The sequence below is a fragment of the Arachis ipaensis genome, chromosome B6, assembly GCF_059453495.1.
Source record: "Arachis ipaensis isolate K30076 ecotype BB chromosome B6, ASM5945349v1, whole genome shotgun sequence".
Classification (NCBI taxonomy): domain Eukaryota; kingdom Viridiplantae; phylum Streptophyta; class Magnoliopsida; order Fabales; family Fabaceae; genus Arachis; species Arachis ipaensis.
In genome coordinates this window covers 140,451,922-140,470,027 of record NC_142441.1, presented here as the reverse complement: position 1 = coordinate 140,470,027, position 18,106 = coordinate 140,451,922, and the positions used below count along the sequence as shown (strand labels likewise).

General features: G+C 30.5%; 2 protein-coding genes across 2 annotated transcripts; both read right to left on the bottom strand.

Moving 5' to 3' along the window:
- Nucleotides 1-2,912: 2,912 nt before the first annotated feature.
- Nucleotides 2,913-4,141, bottom strand: LOC107648486 (uncharacterized). Its single transcript, XM_016352333.3, has 2 exons — nt 3,961-4,141; nt 2,913-3,492 (listed from the first exon to the last, which is right to left on the bottom strand). Exons 1-2 carry the CDS (start codon nt 4,056-4,058, stop codon nt 3,204-3,206), a joined length of 387 nt encoding a protein of 128 aa, XP_016207819.2. The 5' UTR covers nt 4,059-4,141; the 3' UTR covers nt 2,913-3,203.
- Nucleotides 4,142-10,669: 6,528 nt separating this feature from the next.
- LOC107605294 (alanine-tRNA ligase) lies at nt 10,670-17,560 on the bottom strand. The gene is made up of 9 exons (XM_016307131.3): nt 17,195-17,560; nt 16,621-16,687; nt 16,443-16,520; nt 14,872-14,924; nt 14,301-14,384; nt 12,929-12,981; nt 12,773-12,837; nt 12,599-12,657; nt 10,670-11,168 (listed from the first exon to the last, which is right to left on the bottom strand). The coding sequence occupies exons 1-9, from the start codon at nt 17,423-17,425 to the stop codon at nt 11,079-11,081; spliced, it is 780 nt and encodes a 259-aa protein (XP_016162617.1). The 5' UTR covers nt 17,426-17,560; the 3' UTR covers nt 10,670-11,078.
- Nucleotides 17,561-18,106: the final 546 nt, after the last annotated feature.

The window sequence follows — 18,106 nt, the reverse complement described above, 5'->3', positions numbered from 1 at the left end:
TCACATTCCATACTATACAAGAGATTTAAAAGTAATTATCTCGACAATATTAAATAAATAAATAAAACAAAAAATATAACCATTCATATGCATCTTCTTACGTCAGTTTAATTTTTTTAAAAAATAATTTTATGACATAATATTAAAACTTTTACGATCAAAAATAAATTTCGATCTTTGTTAATTCTCAAAATAAAAGAAAAAAAATAGCATAAAACAAATTAAAAAAAATAAAAATAAAAAATATTTAAAAAGTATGTTATAAATATAACCATCCATAAACATTCTGCTTAAACGGTTGGAGGAGGTGGTTTTATGACAAAAACATTCACAAAAAAGTATTTTGACCTATTTTAATTTCTTGGATGAAACCAACAGGGAAAGTGGGAAGTGAAAAGCATGATTTGGTTAGAAGGAATAATGATTTAATTGTGTGTGGGAGGTGAGAGGGTGATGATAAGGGATTTTGTAGGTTTGTAAGAAATGGTTAGATGAAAGGCAGTGTGAAGAGAAAGGCTTATAGCAGCTTCTGTAGTTGAAGCAGATATCACAAACAAAGGGTCAACACTGTACAATCCTGTTAGGGGAGCTCAGAATATAAACAAATAAACAATAATTCACTCTCCTCACTCCTCACTTAAATGTACGGTCGAGAAACAACCACCACAAACTCATCACTGCTGCTTCTATAATCTATCGTCTCAAACAAACAAATTCTATATAATTAAATAACTAGTTTTCATGCTTTTAGGTGACAATAATTGAGTACATATTTTTTTTTCAACCATTTTAAATGTACATCGTACTAAAATCAGTCACTAATATAAAATACATACTAAAAATAGTTAAATTATACATATATTTATATACAAATACATTAATAACTAATTTTGGTAATTGATTTTAATTTATACTTAATGTTTTTATTTTATCTTTTGTCACAATTGAGTAAATAATTAAAATGGCATTTAAAACTTTATATGTTAGTTATGCTGGCTTTTAAAGTGTATGTTCACTCAATTAATTAAATTAATCTTCTAAAATTTTTAACATTAATCTTATTTATCACTCATTTTGTGGGGCTTTTATTTGAATTGGAGTGCTTAGCTTAAACCTTACCCGAGTATAGCTATATTTTAAATTTATTGTAAAATTTCAAATTACTACAAATTTATAATATAGTTTAAAATAAATTAAAAATATAATTTTAATTGTTCTAAAATGTAGCTTTTCAAAATATGCACACTTGAATCAAACAAAAAGTGAAATGAAAATCAATGCAATATAAAAAGAGGAGAAATAAATTGTTCAACTCCTTTTAAATTTGGGAGACTAATTTAATTGACTAAATATTTAAAAGACCAATTTAACTTATGGATGAAAATTTGAAAGAATATTTTAATTATTTTTCAAATAATTATTTAAAAATAAGAAAATCTCTATTATAAACTTTACACAATAAATATAAGATACGAATTTCTTCTTTTTTTAATATAATTATTAATTATAATTGTCAAAATAAATTATTTATATAATATCGTTTTTCAAAAAAGGTTATCAATAAAATTTAGTAAAATAAAGAAGACTCGCGTGATTTTTTGTATAGGCAATGTAATTGAGATTCCACAAATAAAGGCTAATCTCTTATATTAAGGGTATGTGTCTATTGGAAAAAAGTTTACTGAAAAGCATTATGTGTAAACTAGAATCTATTTAAATAAAATTTATTTTTTCCTTTTATCATCAACTAAACATAACTTTAAAAAGAAAACAGAGAGAGAGGAGAAAGAGAAAGAGAAAAAAAAAAAAAAACAAAAAACAAAAAACAAAAAACAAAAAAAAGAACAAAAAACAAACAAACTAACTTTTAAGGTATGTATATGCCAATTAGTGACGGAACTTTTCTTGGAAAACATGGGGCCATGACACAGACTATAAACTAGTGCAAAAGCATAATAGCATAGAGTAGAAACTAAACTAGTTTAGTTGATAAATAATGACTCTCTATATATTTAACCCTTGCCCCTCAATTAGGAGTTCAAATCCCGAAAAATAATGACTAAGAGACTTTGTCCTTTGAAGGACTGATAATGAATAAAAGGCCTTAGCCCTTAAAGTATATACTTTATAATTTTTATCTATAAAGCGATTGACTTCTTGTTAATATTTAAATATAAATACCATTATATCAATTTCAAGCTCCTCCACTGATGCCACCCCATTAGTGATGTAAAAATAATCCTCCACTTATAATCAAGATTTTTATTTTTCTTAGACATGAACAATATAATAGAGAGACCAAGCATTAAAGGCCTTCAACGAATCCATAAAAGTGGTAGGCTTCTGGTCCTATAAATGATTTCTTCACCCAAAAGGAAATCAATGCATTCAATTCATCACCTCAATAAGGTACAAGACTCTTAGTCAACGAAGCAAACAATATTGAAAAAGAAAGAATTTACAGACTGAAATTAACTTAGCTTGTATATATGTGCAGTATTTTCATGACCGGAAAAAAAAAATTGTGCAATAATATTTAAGTTAAGAAATTAAACATCCCATACTTGAACATACAAAATAGTTCAACAAACTTAGTGATTGTGTCAATTAAATTAATAAACTTTGCGTCTTGAATTTGGATTGCAATAAAATATTAATTTTCAGTCACGTCACTTAATGAAAATTTCATGCACGAAACCTTCTTCATGTGTAATTGTGTACCATATACTATGCATTATTACTATACCCTCGCAATAAAATAGACAAATGAAAAAAAAAAATCAACTAGATTGTTTTGGTTGACCCCATTTACTTTGACAGTTGAAATAATTATATAATACAGTGTTAAAGTAGGAATCATAATGATCATAATATAATCGTGCTAATGAAAACGAAGGGGTAGAAGATCAAGCTTCAACTTATACCGTAGATTAGGGTGTACATATTTATATATATTATATTATTAAAGCTACATAGTAGTTTTATTCACAACTTGATGAAAAGCCACTCAACGCAAGAGAATGAAGTAGAACAACACTCAAAAAAGGAACGAACACACTCTTTGCAAAGCTAACATACACACTCTACAATAATAATAATAAACACATATTTTAAAACATAATAAAATTAAGAATAAAACTCACCTATGATATTAATTCGTTACGTTTTCTCTTTTTTTTTTTTTCCTCTCTCTCTCTCTCTGTCTAACACATTACATCCTTGAGAAGCTTGTACCTGCGTGTGGTGGGGCGCGGCGACGGCGTGGGGCTCTTTCCCTTGTCGGAGGCGGCAGCGTCTTCGCGATCGTGGTGCTTGATTTTGTCGCCGGAATATTCGGAACGGTTGGTGATTCCGGGATCGTTTCCGGGGGTCGTAACGGATTTCTTGGAAGTGGAGGATCCAATAAGATGCCTTGTGCTGCTCTTTTCCTCGCTTTGGCACCAATCACACACTTGTATCTCCGGTAATTCCCCATAGTAATTGCTACAATACCTGACAATCAACATTAACAATAATTATTTAACTTAAAGCTTTGATTCAACACAAGTTCTTCCACATGTAGTCTTATACGATCAACAAGAAAATTTAGCATAAAAATCCGCACATGATGATCATAATTTTTTCTCCACACGTGATCTCAATCTGACTAATCAAGTAGTTGCATATACAAAACAGAATTCGAACTTCATTATTTACTTAAAACCATTCGACGAACAGTTGGTTTGCACATGATCATAATTAATCATCATCGGTTACGATGACATACAGAAGATAGAGGTAGTGTATGGAGTTCGAATTTTGATATAAAAAAATTGGTGCCGTGAGAGTTGTTATACTTTCGAGATCTCCAATAAAGAAAACAACAAACACATACGAACATGGCGTATATATATACGTATGTAGATGTATATTTATGTGTGAGAATGATTGGGAAAAAGAATAAGAATGAAAGAGGCTTACGAGTGCTGGAAGCGGTTTCGACATTTGTTGCAACGGAAAAGTTTGTCAGGGAAACCAACATCACCGCACATGCAGCAAACGGTTTGAAGATCCACCATTCTTTTTAGAGAGAGGAGGAAGAAGAGAATGAGGAGTGAGGTATGAGATAGAGATAGAGAGAGATTTAAGAGTGAGAATTGAAGGAGAATTTATATTGAGAAATACGAGCAGTGGGCATTTGAGTCGGTGAAAACAAAATAAAATAAAAAAAACTATGTGTACCCAAAATTGATGTTGGCATCTAAGTGGATCCCACTCGATATATTAGGAATACAATTTTTACTTTAATTTAATTTTGGTAAAAATTCAATGGCACTTAATTTTAGTAGAGTTAATAGTTAAGAGTTGTTAAATAATAATTTAGTTAAATTTATTAATTTATTTAATAATTTTTATTTATTAATTTTATATTAAATTAATTATATTTGAGTTTTTATTTTTATTTTTTTATTTAATACCTATGAAATTAAATCTTGGATATAAATATAATTTAAGAATTCAAAATATTAGTTTTTAAAAGTCTATTTTATTTGTTTAGTATTTATTTATAATATCTAGATAATACTAACTTTTCAAAAAGAATATTTATATAATAATGTAAATTTAAGAAAGATTAATTATACTAATTGAAATTTATTTTCTCTGTGAGTTTAATATAATTCTATCTTTTCATATTATTCAAGATTCTTTTTTCTTTCCCTCAAGAGGTATATCTTTTTGCTTTGGAAAAAGATTATGAAATAGATAGATAGAGTTATTATATAATTTTTTAAAAAACCTTTTAATAATATTGCTATGACTAACAAGTAACATTAGATAATTTTAACATAAGTAAATTGCTCACATAACCTAATTGTATTTTCTCTTCTCGTTTTAAAACTTGGTGTTTAGACAAAAAGAGTGATTTATATAAATTCAGATGTGGACAACTGAAATCATTTTTATTATTGTATGAGCGTGAGAACTACTAAATTTATATACATCTTATTCTTTTATATATTAATTTAATTTATTATTATAAAAATGTGTTTTCATTATTAGAATTTATTTTTCTATTTTATATACACACACAAGTAGACCACAGGATGATGTTTGCAGTCATTTTCAGTTAGGGCAGGCACACCCAAGAGAGAGAGAACCTTAAAAGTAGCATATGAGAGAGAGAGAGAGAGAGAGTTGTGACCCATGAGCATGGGTGAGCTAGCTTTGATTATAATTTCTTACCTAGAATTCTTTTTTATTTTTATTTTGTTTATTTATAGTTTCCTTTTCAACAGCTTTTGTCCGGTTTGTGGCTTTTGGAGTTGGAATATAAAAATTGGTAAGTTAGTCATCAAAGGTTGTAGCCATCAACGACGATTATCAACACTACGCTCCACGCAAATCACGTATTATTTTCATAACAATTATATATAACATTTTAATACCAAAAGGGCATAACGGAACGGACTAACAAAACTTGTCACCAATTTGAGCTGAGGTTTTATTATTCTCTAAAAATTGATAATCATTTCATAATTCAATCATTAATATAAGTCTATTTTGGTTCTGGTTTTGTTAGAAAATTTTGAGTTTAAAATTAGTAGATAAAATAATGTTGGATGACGAAAATTGAAAGAGAGAAATAAAAAAAATTAAAAATTATTAACTGATTGTTAAATTAAAAAAATTGGTTTACAATTTTTTTTTTTCTCAATGATATTGCCTATATTGTATTTTAAATATTGTGGTATATATTGTGTTGATGTATTATGAAATTACTATTAACTGATGCATGAATCATGATAGTAGGAGGCCACACAAATAATTATAAGGATTCAACTCTAAATTCTTATCCATTTATAAAAATTTTGATACTATATTATAAAATTACTTTTTTTAAATTTAAACAGATAAAAAAACAAATAAATATTTATATATCTCGATCGTAACACGGGCTCTAATTAACTTTAAATTACTAAGTCTTAATTGAGATAATCCTAATTTTCTAATTTAGTCTTACATTCAGTTATTTTTTCAAGTAATTGACATTTTTAGTAGAGGTCAGGAAGTAGGTTTGTTCTTTTGAATCCTATTTTATTAAATAGCTTACATGTACATATTTTGAGAATCACATACCGGTTTTATCTTCTATTAGAATCCCATCAATTAAAATGCCTATTCAATTAATTTAGATTGATCTAGTGATTAGTTCATTAATCTATTTAAATAAATATAAAAAATTTAAATTTTATCTTGTGTATATAATAATTTATTAGTCAATAACAAATTTTTAAATAAAATTTTAATCATGACGAATTAATTTTTAGCCTGCAATTTTTTTATGGCTCCAACTCTTCTTTCTTAGCAAAGTATCACCAGATGTCCCTGACAGTGATGATGAGAATTATGTTTCGGTCATGGATTTTAATTACTTTGTTTTAGTTTGGCTCTACTACTCTTGGTCTCTTGCACTTTTTCCTCTCTTCCCATATTTCCTTTTTTTAATTTCTTATAGATTTGTTTGTCGTTGCGGTTTCGTTTTATCAATATTCCTTTAATAAGCATAAAGAATTAGTTTGGGACTAGTATTCTCACCATGACGTTCTAGTACGTGATAAATCACAAATCATAAATGCATGAATTAACACACATCACCTAATTAGTAAATTCATGTGTAACCGCAAGATTATTAACACACATCAAATTAATTAAATTAAGAACCTTTTACATATTGTTAACCTTTTCTAGTGAGTTTCATCTTAATTTTTCCAGCATCCTTGTTATTATTCATTCTATCTTTTAAAAAGGATTACCAATCCCTTAAGTTTTGCTTGCTTTTATTAATTATACGGGTCATTGTATTAATTGCTCATAAATATTTACTAGGTTTTATTGAAACAGGCTAACGCAGAAAGCGTGAGAACGTAATTAAGTAGTATTGTTGATTGCTTAAAGGAAGATCCACAATGTGGAGTGGAATCTAAGGTTGCGTTTGTTTTTAAGAATAGCATAGAACAAGACACTGAGAACAGGATAGGATAAGATACTAATGGATAGAGATACAAAATTTTGTGTTTTTGTATTCTATTTAGTGATAAATTAGAACAAATTATGAAAATTTAATTTATTCACATTTTTTTCATTCAAAAAATTTGAAATGAAAAATATAACAATAAAAAATATAATTACGAAATTAACAAGAATAATGAAAGAAAAAATAAAAAACAAATTGTGTCTCTTGTTAGTGTCTCTGTGTCTTTCCTGGGATGGACACAAAATACACTTAATGTCTCTGGATACATTGTCTTTGTCTATATCTCCTCTGCCAAACACAATTTTATGTCTTAACATCCTTGTCTCAATGTTCTGTCTATGTAAACAAACGCAACTTAAAAGTGCATTGTGCATCAAAGCCAACAAATCCACCTGTGAACTATAATATGTGTCATAACTAACTGACTAACTCAACTTTGTTAATTAGAAAAAAGAAATTAACATATATAATTTTTAATAATAATGTGGTTGTTGTTACTTGTTACTCACCTTTTAAGTAAGCAGATACGACTCGGTCAACTCTGATGTGCTTCTAAGTTGCAACATTGAGATTCTGACACACTTACACTGGGTGTGTACCGTTTAGGCTGGCCACTTAGATTCTCTTTTTTTTTTCTTTTTTTGTTCAGAAGATTCTCCTTTTCATAATTGGTTTCATGATATTATAATTGAATTTCATATATATCATATCTAAAGAGCACCAATTAAACAAATGCATCATGCATGTGCTCCATAAGGTCATTTAAAATAATTATAGATGTACACTTTTAATTTCTTCTTTTTATATTAAGTAGATTTTGTTTTTTTTTTTAGAGCATTAGAATAATCCCAGAACCTTTTATGTACCATTCAAGTCTAATATATATTATTAGAATGTTTCTAATAGAATTATTAAGCAGTAGTTGATTTGATTACTTTTTTAATTTATTTGCGAATTTTATAATTTTTAATTGTGTCAGCGTATCTGTTAATTTGTAATATTTAGATTTAGTTTGAATATATTGATACTAAAAGCTTATTTATTCTCACATTAATCATTACAAGCAAATTTCTCACACAATATTTAAATGGTCATTTAAATTTTTAAACATAATTGGTTGACGGTGGTGGTATAGCATGATTTTACACAACATAAAAAACTAAGAAATTCTAAGTACTAATAATTTTTAAACCACTACGTAGTTAGCAAATGCAACTTATTTCTACTATTCTTTTTTAATTTTCACAAAAATAAAATATTTAATAGGTTTTTATTTTTTTTTATTATACTAGCTACAAAACTATTGACCACATTTTGCACTTCTAATAAAAAAAAAGTAAAATATATTTTTTGTTCTTAATATTTTAAAAAAATTTAAAATATCCTAATATTTAATTTGTTTTAATTTTATTTTTAAAGTTTTAAATATGTTTCTATTATCCTAATAATTTTGTTTTGAATTTTATTTTACAGAAATACTGATGTGATAATTTGTGTTGATATGCTACCAACACATAACAACACTCAGTCAATCTTCAATGACACATCAGTATAGAATTGTTACGTCAAATATTGTCTCAATGGTATAATTAAAATATATTGAAGTGTTCGGGTAAAATTGAAATCAAACCCAAAAATAAAATTAAAAAAATGTAAACGTTGAGTACAAAAATAGGATATATTATTCAATATTTTTTTCTAAACAAAAATTATATTGATAATATCCTTAAAACATATTATTTTTATTGACATGCATTTTAGTACAATAACATTTTTTATTAAAAATAAAAACTGTAGTAAGTACTACATATTCTTCTCAGAAAATTATAAAAAATATTTTGAAAATATAAGACTTTATTAGATAAAAATAACTTAGATATCTTTAAAGCCTTCAATGACTTTCTAGTTTTATTTATTGAGCAATGCTATATAACTAACAATACTTATCATTTTTGTCTAATAAAAATATTTTTATACTAAATTGAAAATCCTAAATCCTAAATCTTAATAGCATAAAAGTAAAATATTAATCCAAAATATTAGCTAATATTGATAAAAAAAAATATTGGTATCCTAATATTTTTCCTTTTTTTCCCCCTCTTGGGTGTCTAGTTCGGAAAATAATTTATCCAAATAACCTATGATGGTGTTGACGATTAATTGTGATGAGGTTTGGCTGACAGTAGTTCAACTAGTGACAAACATTGTAGTAACGAGGTTTTTTCAGTGTAGTTGTTACTGATGTACAACACATAGAGTCTAGTTAAAATTCCTTTGTTTGAAACTAATTTGAGCTGGTCAAGCGATTAATTCATTCGTCTCCTTAAACAATTGTTGGGAGTTTGATTTTCACTTTATGTATGGAAACTCATTAGCCAGTAGCAAACCCTTAAAAAAAGCTCCAATCCGCGATGAACGTCCTTTACTTATCAAATTAGAAAATACCTAAAAAAATCCTTTGTTTGGTCTAGATGGCAATGTCAAGGAACAAGAAGGTCTAAATGCTAATAAGTTTTGAATGAAACCTAAAGTTACTAAAAGGAAAATGGGGAGAAAAAAAAGGGGGAGGGGTCTATGAAGCTGTTTTGCTTTTCTAGGGATGTGCCTAATGATTAATGCTAAATAGAGAAAGAAGATATAGTTGTGTTGAACTGGTGACATGACTATATATTGATCTAGTTTGTGGCTGACTGGCTGTGTTTCTAATTTTCTATTGGCAAGTACCCCGAACATCATTCTTTTGGTAACCATTGGAATTTTAAATGTGTGTCTAAATGGGTATCCTAATTTCACAAGCCCATTCATATCCATTGCTTAATCATACTACATTTTAGAATATATGCTTATTTTGTTGATAATTCTCTCAGGATTTTTGAGGTATGCCTTGCCCGTACCTAATTACTGCACCCCTTTGCCCAAACTCAATGGTCAATGAGTCAATGTTATGGATTTGGGACGGCCTAGAACCCATAACAAGATCATTTGAATCGCAAAAACTGAAACCTGTTGTAAAACTTAAATATTTGCACTGCAAGGCTTGGTCTAGTGGCAGTTGTGTATGCCTTGCTATTGCTAGAGTGAATCAGAGTTCAAATCCTAACTATGACTAGGACCTGGTTATATGAATATGAAATTCACGGGGAGGGAAGGATGTGTGTGTTAGGGGTGTATGACCAAAAAAAGAAAAAGACTATTTAAGGAAGATAAACATATTCAAACCTCAAATAAACATACCCACCACATATCATTATATTGCTCCTTGATTCGGTTTATAACAGATTTCACTTGGTAAAATAGGACTTGATCTGTTGTAACTTGTAAACTTCTAATCACACAACTTACAATGATCAAACATCAAACTATATTAACGAATATGATAATTAATTATTGTGTAAAAGTAAAGCTACAAGAACAAAGTTAATAAAATATACCTCATTGAACATAGGGCACTACATAAAACTACCCAAAATAAGAACGAAATTGAGAATAGCAGCATTGAACTAACGATTAAGAGTAAACTTCCCATTCTTGGGTTCATTAATTATATCGCAATGTAGCTGGCTGAGACAACAGACCACAGTGTACTGGTTTAAGTTTCCAGCATCTCAATTAAAGCCTGGCAATGTAAAATTTAAATATTGCAATATCTATATCTTAATGAAACCGTATTTAAGGTAATTCACATTCACTTGACCAGAAAGTTTGACAAGTTTGAGTGTGTTCAAGATTACACATCAATCTGCATTATGCTTTCTCATATGTATACAAGCCTGAATGCGTTTCACTTCGGAGACAAATTTTCCTATAGCAAGTTAACAGCAATCCCTTCTAACTTTGGGCATGAGGCCTTCCCCCACTTGTGAACTTCGGAAATAAGATATTGGAACCAAACAAATAAATAAAAAATAAAAGAAAAAAACATTGATGGTCTCATTCTCATACACATCAAACATGGTTGGAGGATTATATTATTCCTAATAAAAGCTAGAAAGATCACGGATATGATGGTCATTCTCAGAAAACTCAGATTGAAGTTCAACAAAATAATTTAGAAAGAAGGGTTTTACACCGAGATGCCATAGTTGCTAATTTTCGAGATCTCTTTTGTCAAGGACTTCTTTTCTTGCTTTGCCTCAGAAGCAAGTTTGGAAACCTGTAAGCCAGAGAAAGAAAGTTCAGCATTTTGCATTAACTAAGAATCTTTTAAATCAAAAGAAGAGAAGAGATATCTAGCTTTCTAGTATCTCACAATGTCTGACAAGGAATGACCTCTAAAAAGATAATGAATTTTATACCAAATAGATGCCAAACATCTAATCTTATTCCATAAACTTGTTTGTCTGAATTTTTTATCAAGTGGAAGTCCATGCAATGCTAATAATAAATTATAAGAAACACAACCAAAAGCTCCTTTTCGAAGCCCGTGAAGGGTCACAATGATGCCAATGTAGTATTAGCCAAAAGTCAAAGTATGGGTCTTGGACTTGGACAATGCTGTAGTGAGCTCACCTTGAGTGAAATTGGTTATAATTAGGACAAATGAAGAAATGCCATTACTAGATTACACAATGCCATTACTAGATTACACAAGTCCATGTCCATCTAAATGAATACCACAAATTGAAACCTATCGTCATGCTCACTACTATCGACATGTAAGAGGGAATCAAGGAGCATGATGCCATCCTCACTAAAATTCTGGATGTGGTGATGCCAACCGTTAGGGGTTTTGCCACCTTAATTGTCATTCCTTTTCCCAACTATATGAATATGCAATCGTATGTTGATATCTAGGTCTGAATGTCTCTGTTTTTAAGCTAAACCATTAAATTAGTTTGTACTAATCTCAAATTTTCTTGCAAGATAATTGGGCTCGACCCATCAGGTTAAACCAGAGGCCTATAGTGCACGTTTGGATTGATGGAAAGTAATGAAAGCAAAGTAGCATGTGATTTAAGGGAGCGGAATAGGGCAAAACGAGTGGAATTTCACTCCACTCCATTATTTGGATAAAATGGTCTTTCACCTTTGACACCGCAAAAGGTTTCAATGGAATTGGACGGAATCTATCCATCTCAAACAACTCCATTCAAGCATAATATTACATATCCAATTCCCATCTCTCTGACTCTATTTCACCTAGTGTTGTCTGTTGTACGAAGAGTTACACTTTCCCTTTATAAATGGTTACAGTTGTAGATAGTTGGATCAACATGCTCATGAACTCGAGCCTTGATAAAATTAGCACAAAGTAGTTCCTGAACATTGGAAAGGCTCAGTCTCCCAAAATTCTAAACCATAGTTCTAGCCTCCATAATCAATATTGTCCTTCACCTCTTAAATATAGCATATATCCTCGAGAATACAACAAAACTTCATTCCGTCCCCAAATTACTGAGGACTTGGTATCTAACTTTTAGTTTTTATTTTTCTATCAAAGAGGTGTATCCAATCACTATCTACAACTTTTCCAAATTATGCATGATAAAGAAAAATAGGATCTAGATTTGTTCAATGTCATTTGATGGATTACTCCGGGCACAAGAAATGCTGAGATGAGATTATAGCCAATAGAATAATTACCTGTGACCTAAAGTGAGATGCATCTCTTCTAGGAAGTTCTCCAAGAAGATCTTTCAAACCTAATGCACCAAAATCATGCGAAATCATCAAAGGCACATACACTCATATCACCATAATTGTTAGATCTTCTTTCCTAATATTCTTTCCCAAATTAAGTATAATATTATACCATACCTCCTACCCGTCTTTCAATTTTATATGCAGACTGAATCACATTTCGGATTTGCTTTCCTGCGTGTCTAATATAAAAATATGAAGTGTGTAAGTAAAAGATATAGGCATATAAATTACAAAACGAATGTTACATCTACTCATCTATAAGTCACCAACCTCAATTTTGTCCTTCCACGTAAGAATTCCTCTTCTGCGTGTAATGCCCTTTTCTGAAAACAACATAACAAAATACCATGAATACCTAAATAGCAGTCACTAAAAAGATTATGCCATGAATTTTATTATCCTTCCTACTCATGAATACCTAAAGCTGACTTTTGCGCAAAGTCACAAAGGGATTAAAGTGTTGTAGACAATACTTACTGGTAAACAATCCTGAAAGAACTTTAGTCCAGACACAAGCACACGGAATATGAGAATGAATAAGTAACTTAGTTCTGGAATATAAGAACTCCAAGACACTGACCAATCAAACAAAAAATATTGAAGCATTTTACACAAGGTAGAAAAGTCACAAAGAATTGGAACGTGTTTCTTGACCAAACTCCCAAGAACACGAAGACATCCTCTATGATGATATCATAGGCAGCAATGATAAAAACAAGATGTATAACCGACACATGTCCTCTAGCCTTATCTTACCATATGCTCCAAATTCCCCCTGAATAATACTGCTACGAATTGATCAATACCTTTGTCTTACAGATCTACTCCCCTTTGTATATATTGACAAATTAAAGAAAAAACATGAGTGGCCTTGTTAAGATTTTGAGAGACTTGTTTTTTTTTTTTTTTTGGTGACTTTTTGAGAGACTTGTTTGGTTTGAGAAAACTTTTTCTGTTTTCATTTTTAATGTTTTATTTTCAATATTTTGTGAAGAGAAAAGTGAACAGAGAATAAGAGCCTATTTGGTTTTTGTTGTTTATCTTCATTTTCAATGTTTTCTGTTCTCATAATTCAATGAAGAAAAAATAGAAAACAAGAAAAATCCTAATTTCTATTTTCATCTCTTATTTTCACTTTTTCCTTTGCAAAATCTTAAAAACAAACATGAAATCACAAAGTACACGAGCCCATAAAATCCAGTTTTCTATTTTGTTCCTGTGTTTACTGTGTCTCGAGAAAATCCTCACATTGAAAATCAAAACAAAAAACGTAAATACAAACCAAACAGGTCCTAGCACTCTCCTAGCCAAATTTCTATTTTCCAATTTTCTGAGATACCCCCCTTCAGCACTCTCTCACATCTTATATAGATCTAGCCACCTCATTTCCCATGCCAACTCAAGAGAGTTGGTTACAAATATTGATCCCCAATATTCTTTAATGCTCTATTTAACCATTTGCCCTTTCGAATGCTAGCCTTAGCTCAACATGTTTTAGTCTTTCAGAGGCAGGGGCAGAGTTAGAAACATTACAAAGGAAGCCAAAAAGATCTAATACGCATAGAAGCACAAGATATCACAAACATGTAATGCAAAAGATGCTTAAAGTTACTCGATTAGAACTGATATGAAGCATTTTTACCTCCAACTTTTCTCCTTCAGCCTTTAGAAGATCAATTGATTGGCGCAATTCTTTCAATTGAGCACTAGCTCTGGAAATCAAAGCCTGGATACACAAACAAGCACCAAAACATTAATTCAGCTAATTGTTATGAAACATTTCATGAACTTCACAATTCCAACATAATGTTTTATAAAATAGTTGGTGGCTAGTCAATAAATGTTTGAAGCACATTTCAACTAAGAGATTGCTTTTAATAGTGATATTCTAAGGCTGTGCATTTTATATTGAATTTCTAATTCTCTACTATTTTACCTAAATAAACTTAAATAAAGGAAATTCCAATTGAACTATTTTCCTCAATCCCCTCTACTCCACTTTTGTGCTTAGAATGGTAGTATTATGTCCTTGATTCCATATCACAAGACAACAAATTTGATCTTGTATTTACAAGATTCTAACAAAGAATATAAGATATGCAGAAAAAACGGTTAATATCCTTGTGGTTACATGTATATAATTAAATATAAATTGAACTCAAAATCCTACAACTTTTTTCCTCTTCATCAATTATAATTAGATCAATACTCACCTCTTCACTGACAAAAAGACGCAAAGTGTTGTAATACAAGAATCGTCGAGGCCCTACAAGGCAAACAAATTTTAAGACAATATTACTCCCCCTAATCGACTAACATTTTGAGTAATATAGAACAAATTCAATAGCATTGCCTCCAAAAAAACATGCAGCAGTGAAACTGATATACATATAACACCAACAACTTAATCCTTCAACAAAGAAACAAAGATTTATGTGTCGGCCATAATTTTAAACCAATAAACTGTATAACTTATATTATGACCACTAGTGGATTAATCCACCTTTTTTAGTTATGTTATGGTTTAAAAAAAATTAATGTGAAATTACTAAAGATGGTAAGTTCTTTAGTCTCGTAACCAATGGTCTTGAGATCAAATCCTAGAAGAAATAATTGTTTCTTCTTAAGAAAAAGACCAAATAAGAGAGACCAAAGCATATGAGTGGGAGACCAAAGAGACCAAACCATGTACTCCAATTTTCTTTATATATATAGGTATACATTACATGCTATATGATGAATAAAATATCAAATAAAACATTTAAAAATTGAAATGAAGAGATCAACTTCTATGCACTAATAGCGAAAGATAAATTTGCATTGACATCCCATTACAATTTAACACATTACTGATTTCCATGGCATACTTTAAATATCCATGAGAAGAGAAAAAGAGTGAGGTGGGACCAGTGGCTATATATAACATAGTTGCAGTCTGGCAATTCTATTATGGGAGTGAGAATTGAGGAGGATTCAGTTAGAGGAGAGAGAGGAGAGTTAGCATATGCGGAGGGTTTTGAGAATGAGGTTAGGCATTTTGGATGGTGAGGAAGAAAGAAAGCAGGCTCTGGAATGTCTGCCATTTTTATTTTTCTTCATTACTTTTTCTTTTCGTAAATAATAGAAAAACACATTGGGAAATTGGGTGATAGCACACTGTTGTCATTCCATCTCCTATTTCTTTCAGTATGCCCTTCTACTATTTCGCTCATTCTTGATTACTCTTGACACCAAGGTGTTACACTATTTCCTCCCCATGCCTCTTCTCAAGGCCACCTTTGCTACTCCACCATATCCTCAAAGCAAATAAGGGTTGAAGAAACTTCCAGTTTCTCAACCGCAACAGCCAACCAACACACTGATTGTTGGTAATGAATTGGAGGATCATCTCGCCATTCCAGAAGAAAAAGATTGTGGTTTTAAAAATTAACAGTAATATCTTAATATAAGTACATCAGCAGCAATATTAGTTACAAAAACCATTTCAGGCCTGTGTCATAAATCAGGTTATAATCAACCAATAAAGGATCATATACAAAGTTGTGAGAGAGAAACACTGCTGCCAGTGCAAACATAGAAACAAGCCAAAACGCAAAATAAGCAATTCCTTTTGTCAATTTCTATCTCATATTGTGAATTGTTGTTCATACCATTTAGTATTTTTGTAATTTAACTTCTAAAGTATGAAAATGAAATAGGCGATGAGGTGTTAACGCCAGTGCTTGTACAAAAAAACTAATCTCTAAAATAGACCACATTCATGAAAACAAGCACAGAATCTTACTTTTAAACGCCAAAACTCCCAAGACAGCAGTGGTCCCACATGTAATCAGTGGATGTGAAGCAGCAACAAGAACACCCTCTGCAATGGAAGATTAACAAATAAAAGCGTAAAATTTAGAAACTTATCATAATGGAAACCAAAAAAAGCCTAATCTCAGTGCATAACTAAAATTCCAAACCTTTAATCTTTCCAAACATAAGATCCTCATAAGCATTGTACTGGGCCTTGACATCATCCAAAGCAAGCTACAATCCACATTCAACAGAAATTCAAAAAGATATCAGTTTCATCAGAATAAAACTAAGACAAATCTTTGACCTAGTTCAAATGTTCAATTATTTACAAAACTACAAAAATTCATCACATTGTCAGAAGAGCTAACTACACTAAACGAACGAGCAAACTAACACAACACCAACACTTGATCGGTTGAAGTGGCAGATACTCATTTCCCTTAATCAGTGCTCTAGGGTTATCACGGTATGCAAAAACCAGTGTTCGGAAAGTTATGCCTCCTATAAGATCTCAAATCCTGAATAGGATTGCTTTCAATTGGAGCATTCCTATGGTTTCACCCATAATAATAATACTAACAATTTCAACAGAAGGTGTCATGTGAAATCGAATTCGGTTGTGACAAAATAAACTTCCCACTGTTTCACTGTCATGCACTATCTTCCCCTGAATTTCAAAGAAAATAAAATAATCTGGTAAACCAACGAAAGAGGGGGGTGGAGGAGATATTTTTTCACCAAGGTTTGTTGAAAATGAGCGGAAGAAGTTGAGCGGATTTGAGAGAAACGAGAGTTTGAAGCGTCGATGGCAGAATCGATGGCGTCGTTGAGAGCGGCATGGTAGAGCTGGGCTTGGCCAACAACGTAGTCGACGAACGGCGTCGTTTCATTGAAAGCGGGAAGGGAGCCACTTGTGCCAGGCGAAGGGAGTGGTACGTCGGATTTGGATGATTCCTGAGGTGTCGCCATTTGCAGTGAAGGTGATGATGAATCTTTGTTCCTTGCGTTTGTGTCCCTCTGACCACTGTCTCATTTCCCCCCTCTTCTATTTACGTTCTTCAAATATTGACCTGTGGATTCTAAGCTCAGCCATCCATTCACTTTTCAGTTTTCACCCCTTTTTTTCCTTTTTTTTTTTTTTTTTTTACCAAAGATATGAAGACTCGAACCCGCAAACTCTTAGATGAGTATGGGGAGATTATGTTATTTGAGCTAGGCATAAATTTGAAAAGACAGGACACTCAAACCCGCAACCTCTTAATTGAGTATGGGAAGTCTATGTCATTTGAGCTATTACTCATTGCCCCCTTTTTTTCTTGTTTTTCATTTTGTGTTGAAAATATATAATTTACGAACTTTTTAATTCGAATACAGTTGTCATTTACATAAAATTAATAATTTAAATATTTAACTAAATTATTAATAATCAACTTCACATAAAACCACAATATATAAATTTTTGCTTATTTAATATTTACAATCAAATCACATTTTATAATAGACCTTTTTATGTAAATAAAATAAAATAATCAAATTACTAAAATTTTCTAAATCAAAACTAATTATACATATGTCATATTTTAATATTATATAAATCATGTTAGAACGTTGTTTAAGTTTATATATATATATATATATATATATCGTAGA

Coding starts and splice junctions, on each gene's coding strand:
- LOC107605294 (XM_016307131.3), bottom strand. CDS start 17,425: ATGGCGACACCTCAGGAATCATCCAAATCCGACGTACCACTCCCTTCG. Junction 14,385..14,871: donor GTCTTTTTGTCAGTGAAGAG/GTGAGTATTGAT, acceptor TTGTGTATCCAG/GCTTTGATTTCCAGAGCTAG. Junction 12,982..14,300: donor CTGAAGGAGAAAAGTTGGAG/GTAAAAATGCTT, acceptor TGTTGTTTTCAG/AAAAGGGCATTACACGCAGA.
- LOC107648486 (XM_016352333.3), bottom strand. CDS start 4,058: ATGGTGGATCTTCAAACCGTTTGCTGCATGTGCGGTGATGTTGGTTTC. Junction 3,493..3,960: donor CGAAACCGCTTCCAGCACTC/GTAAGCCTCTTT, acceptor GTTGATTGTCAG/GTATTGTAGCAATTACTATG.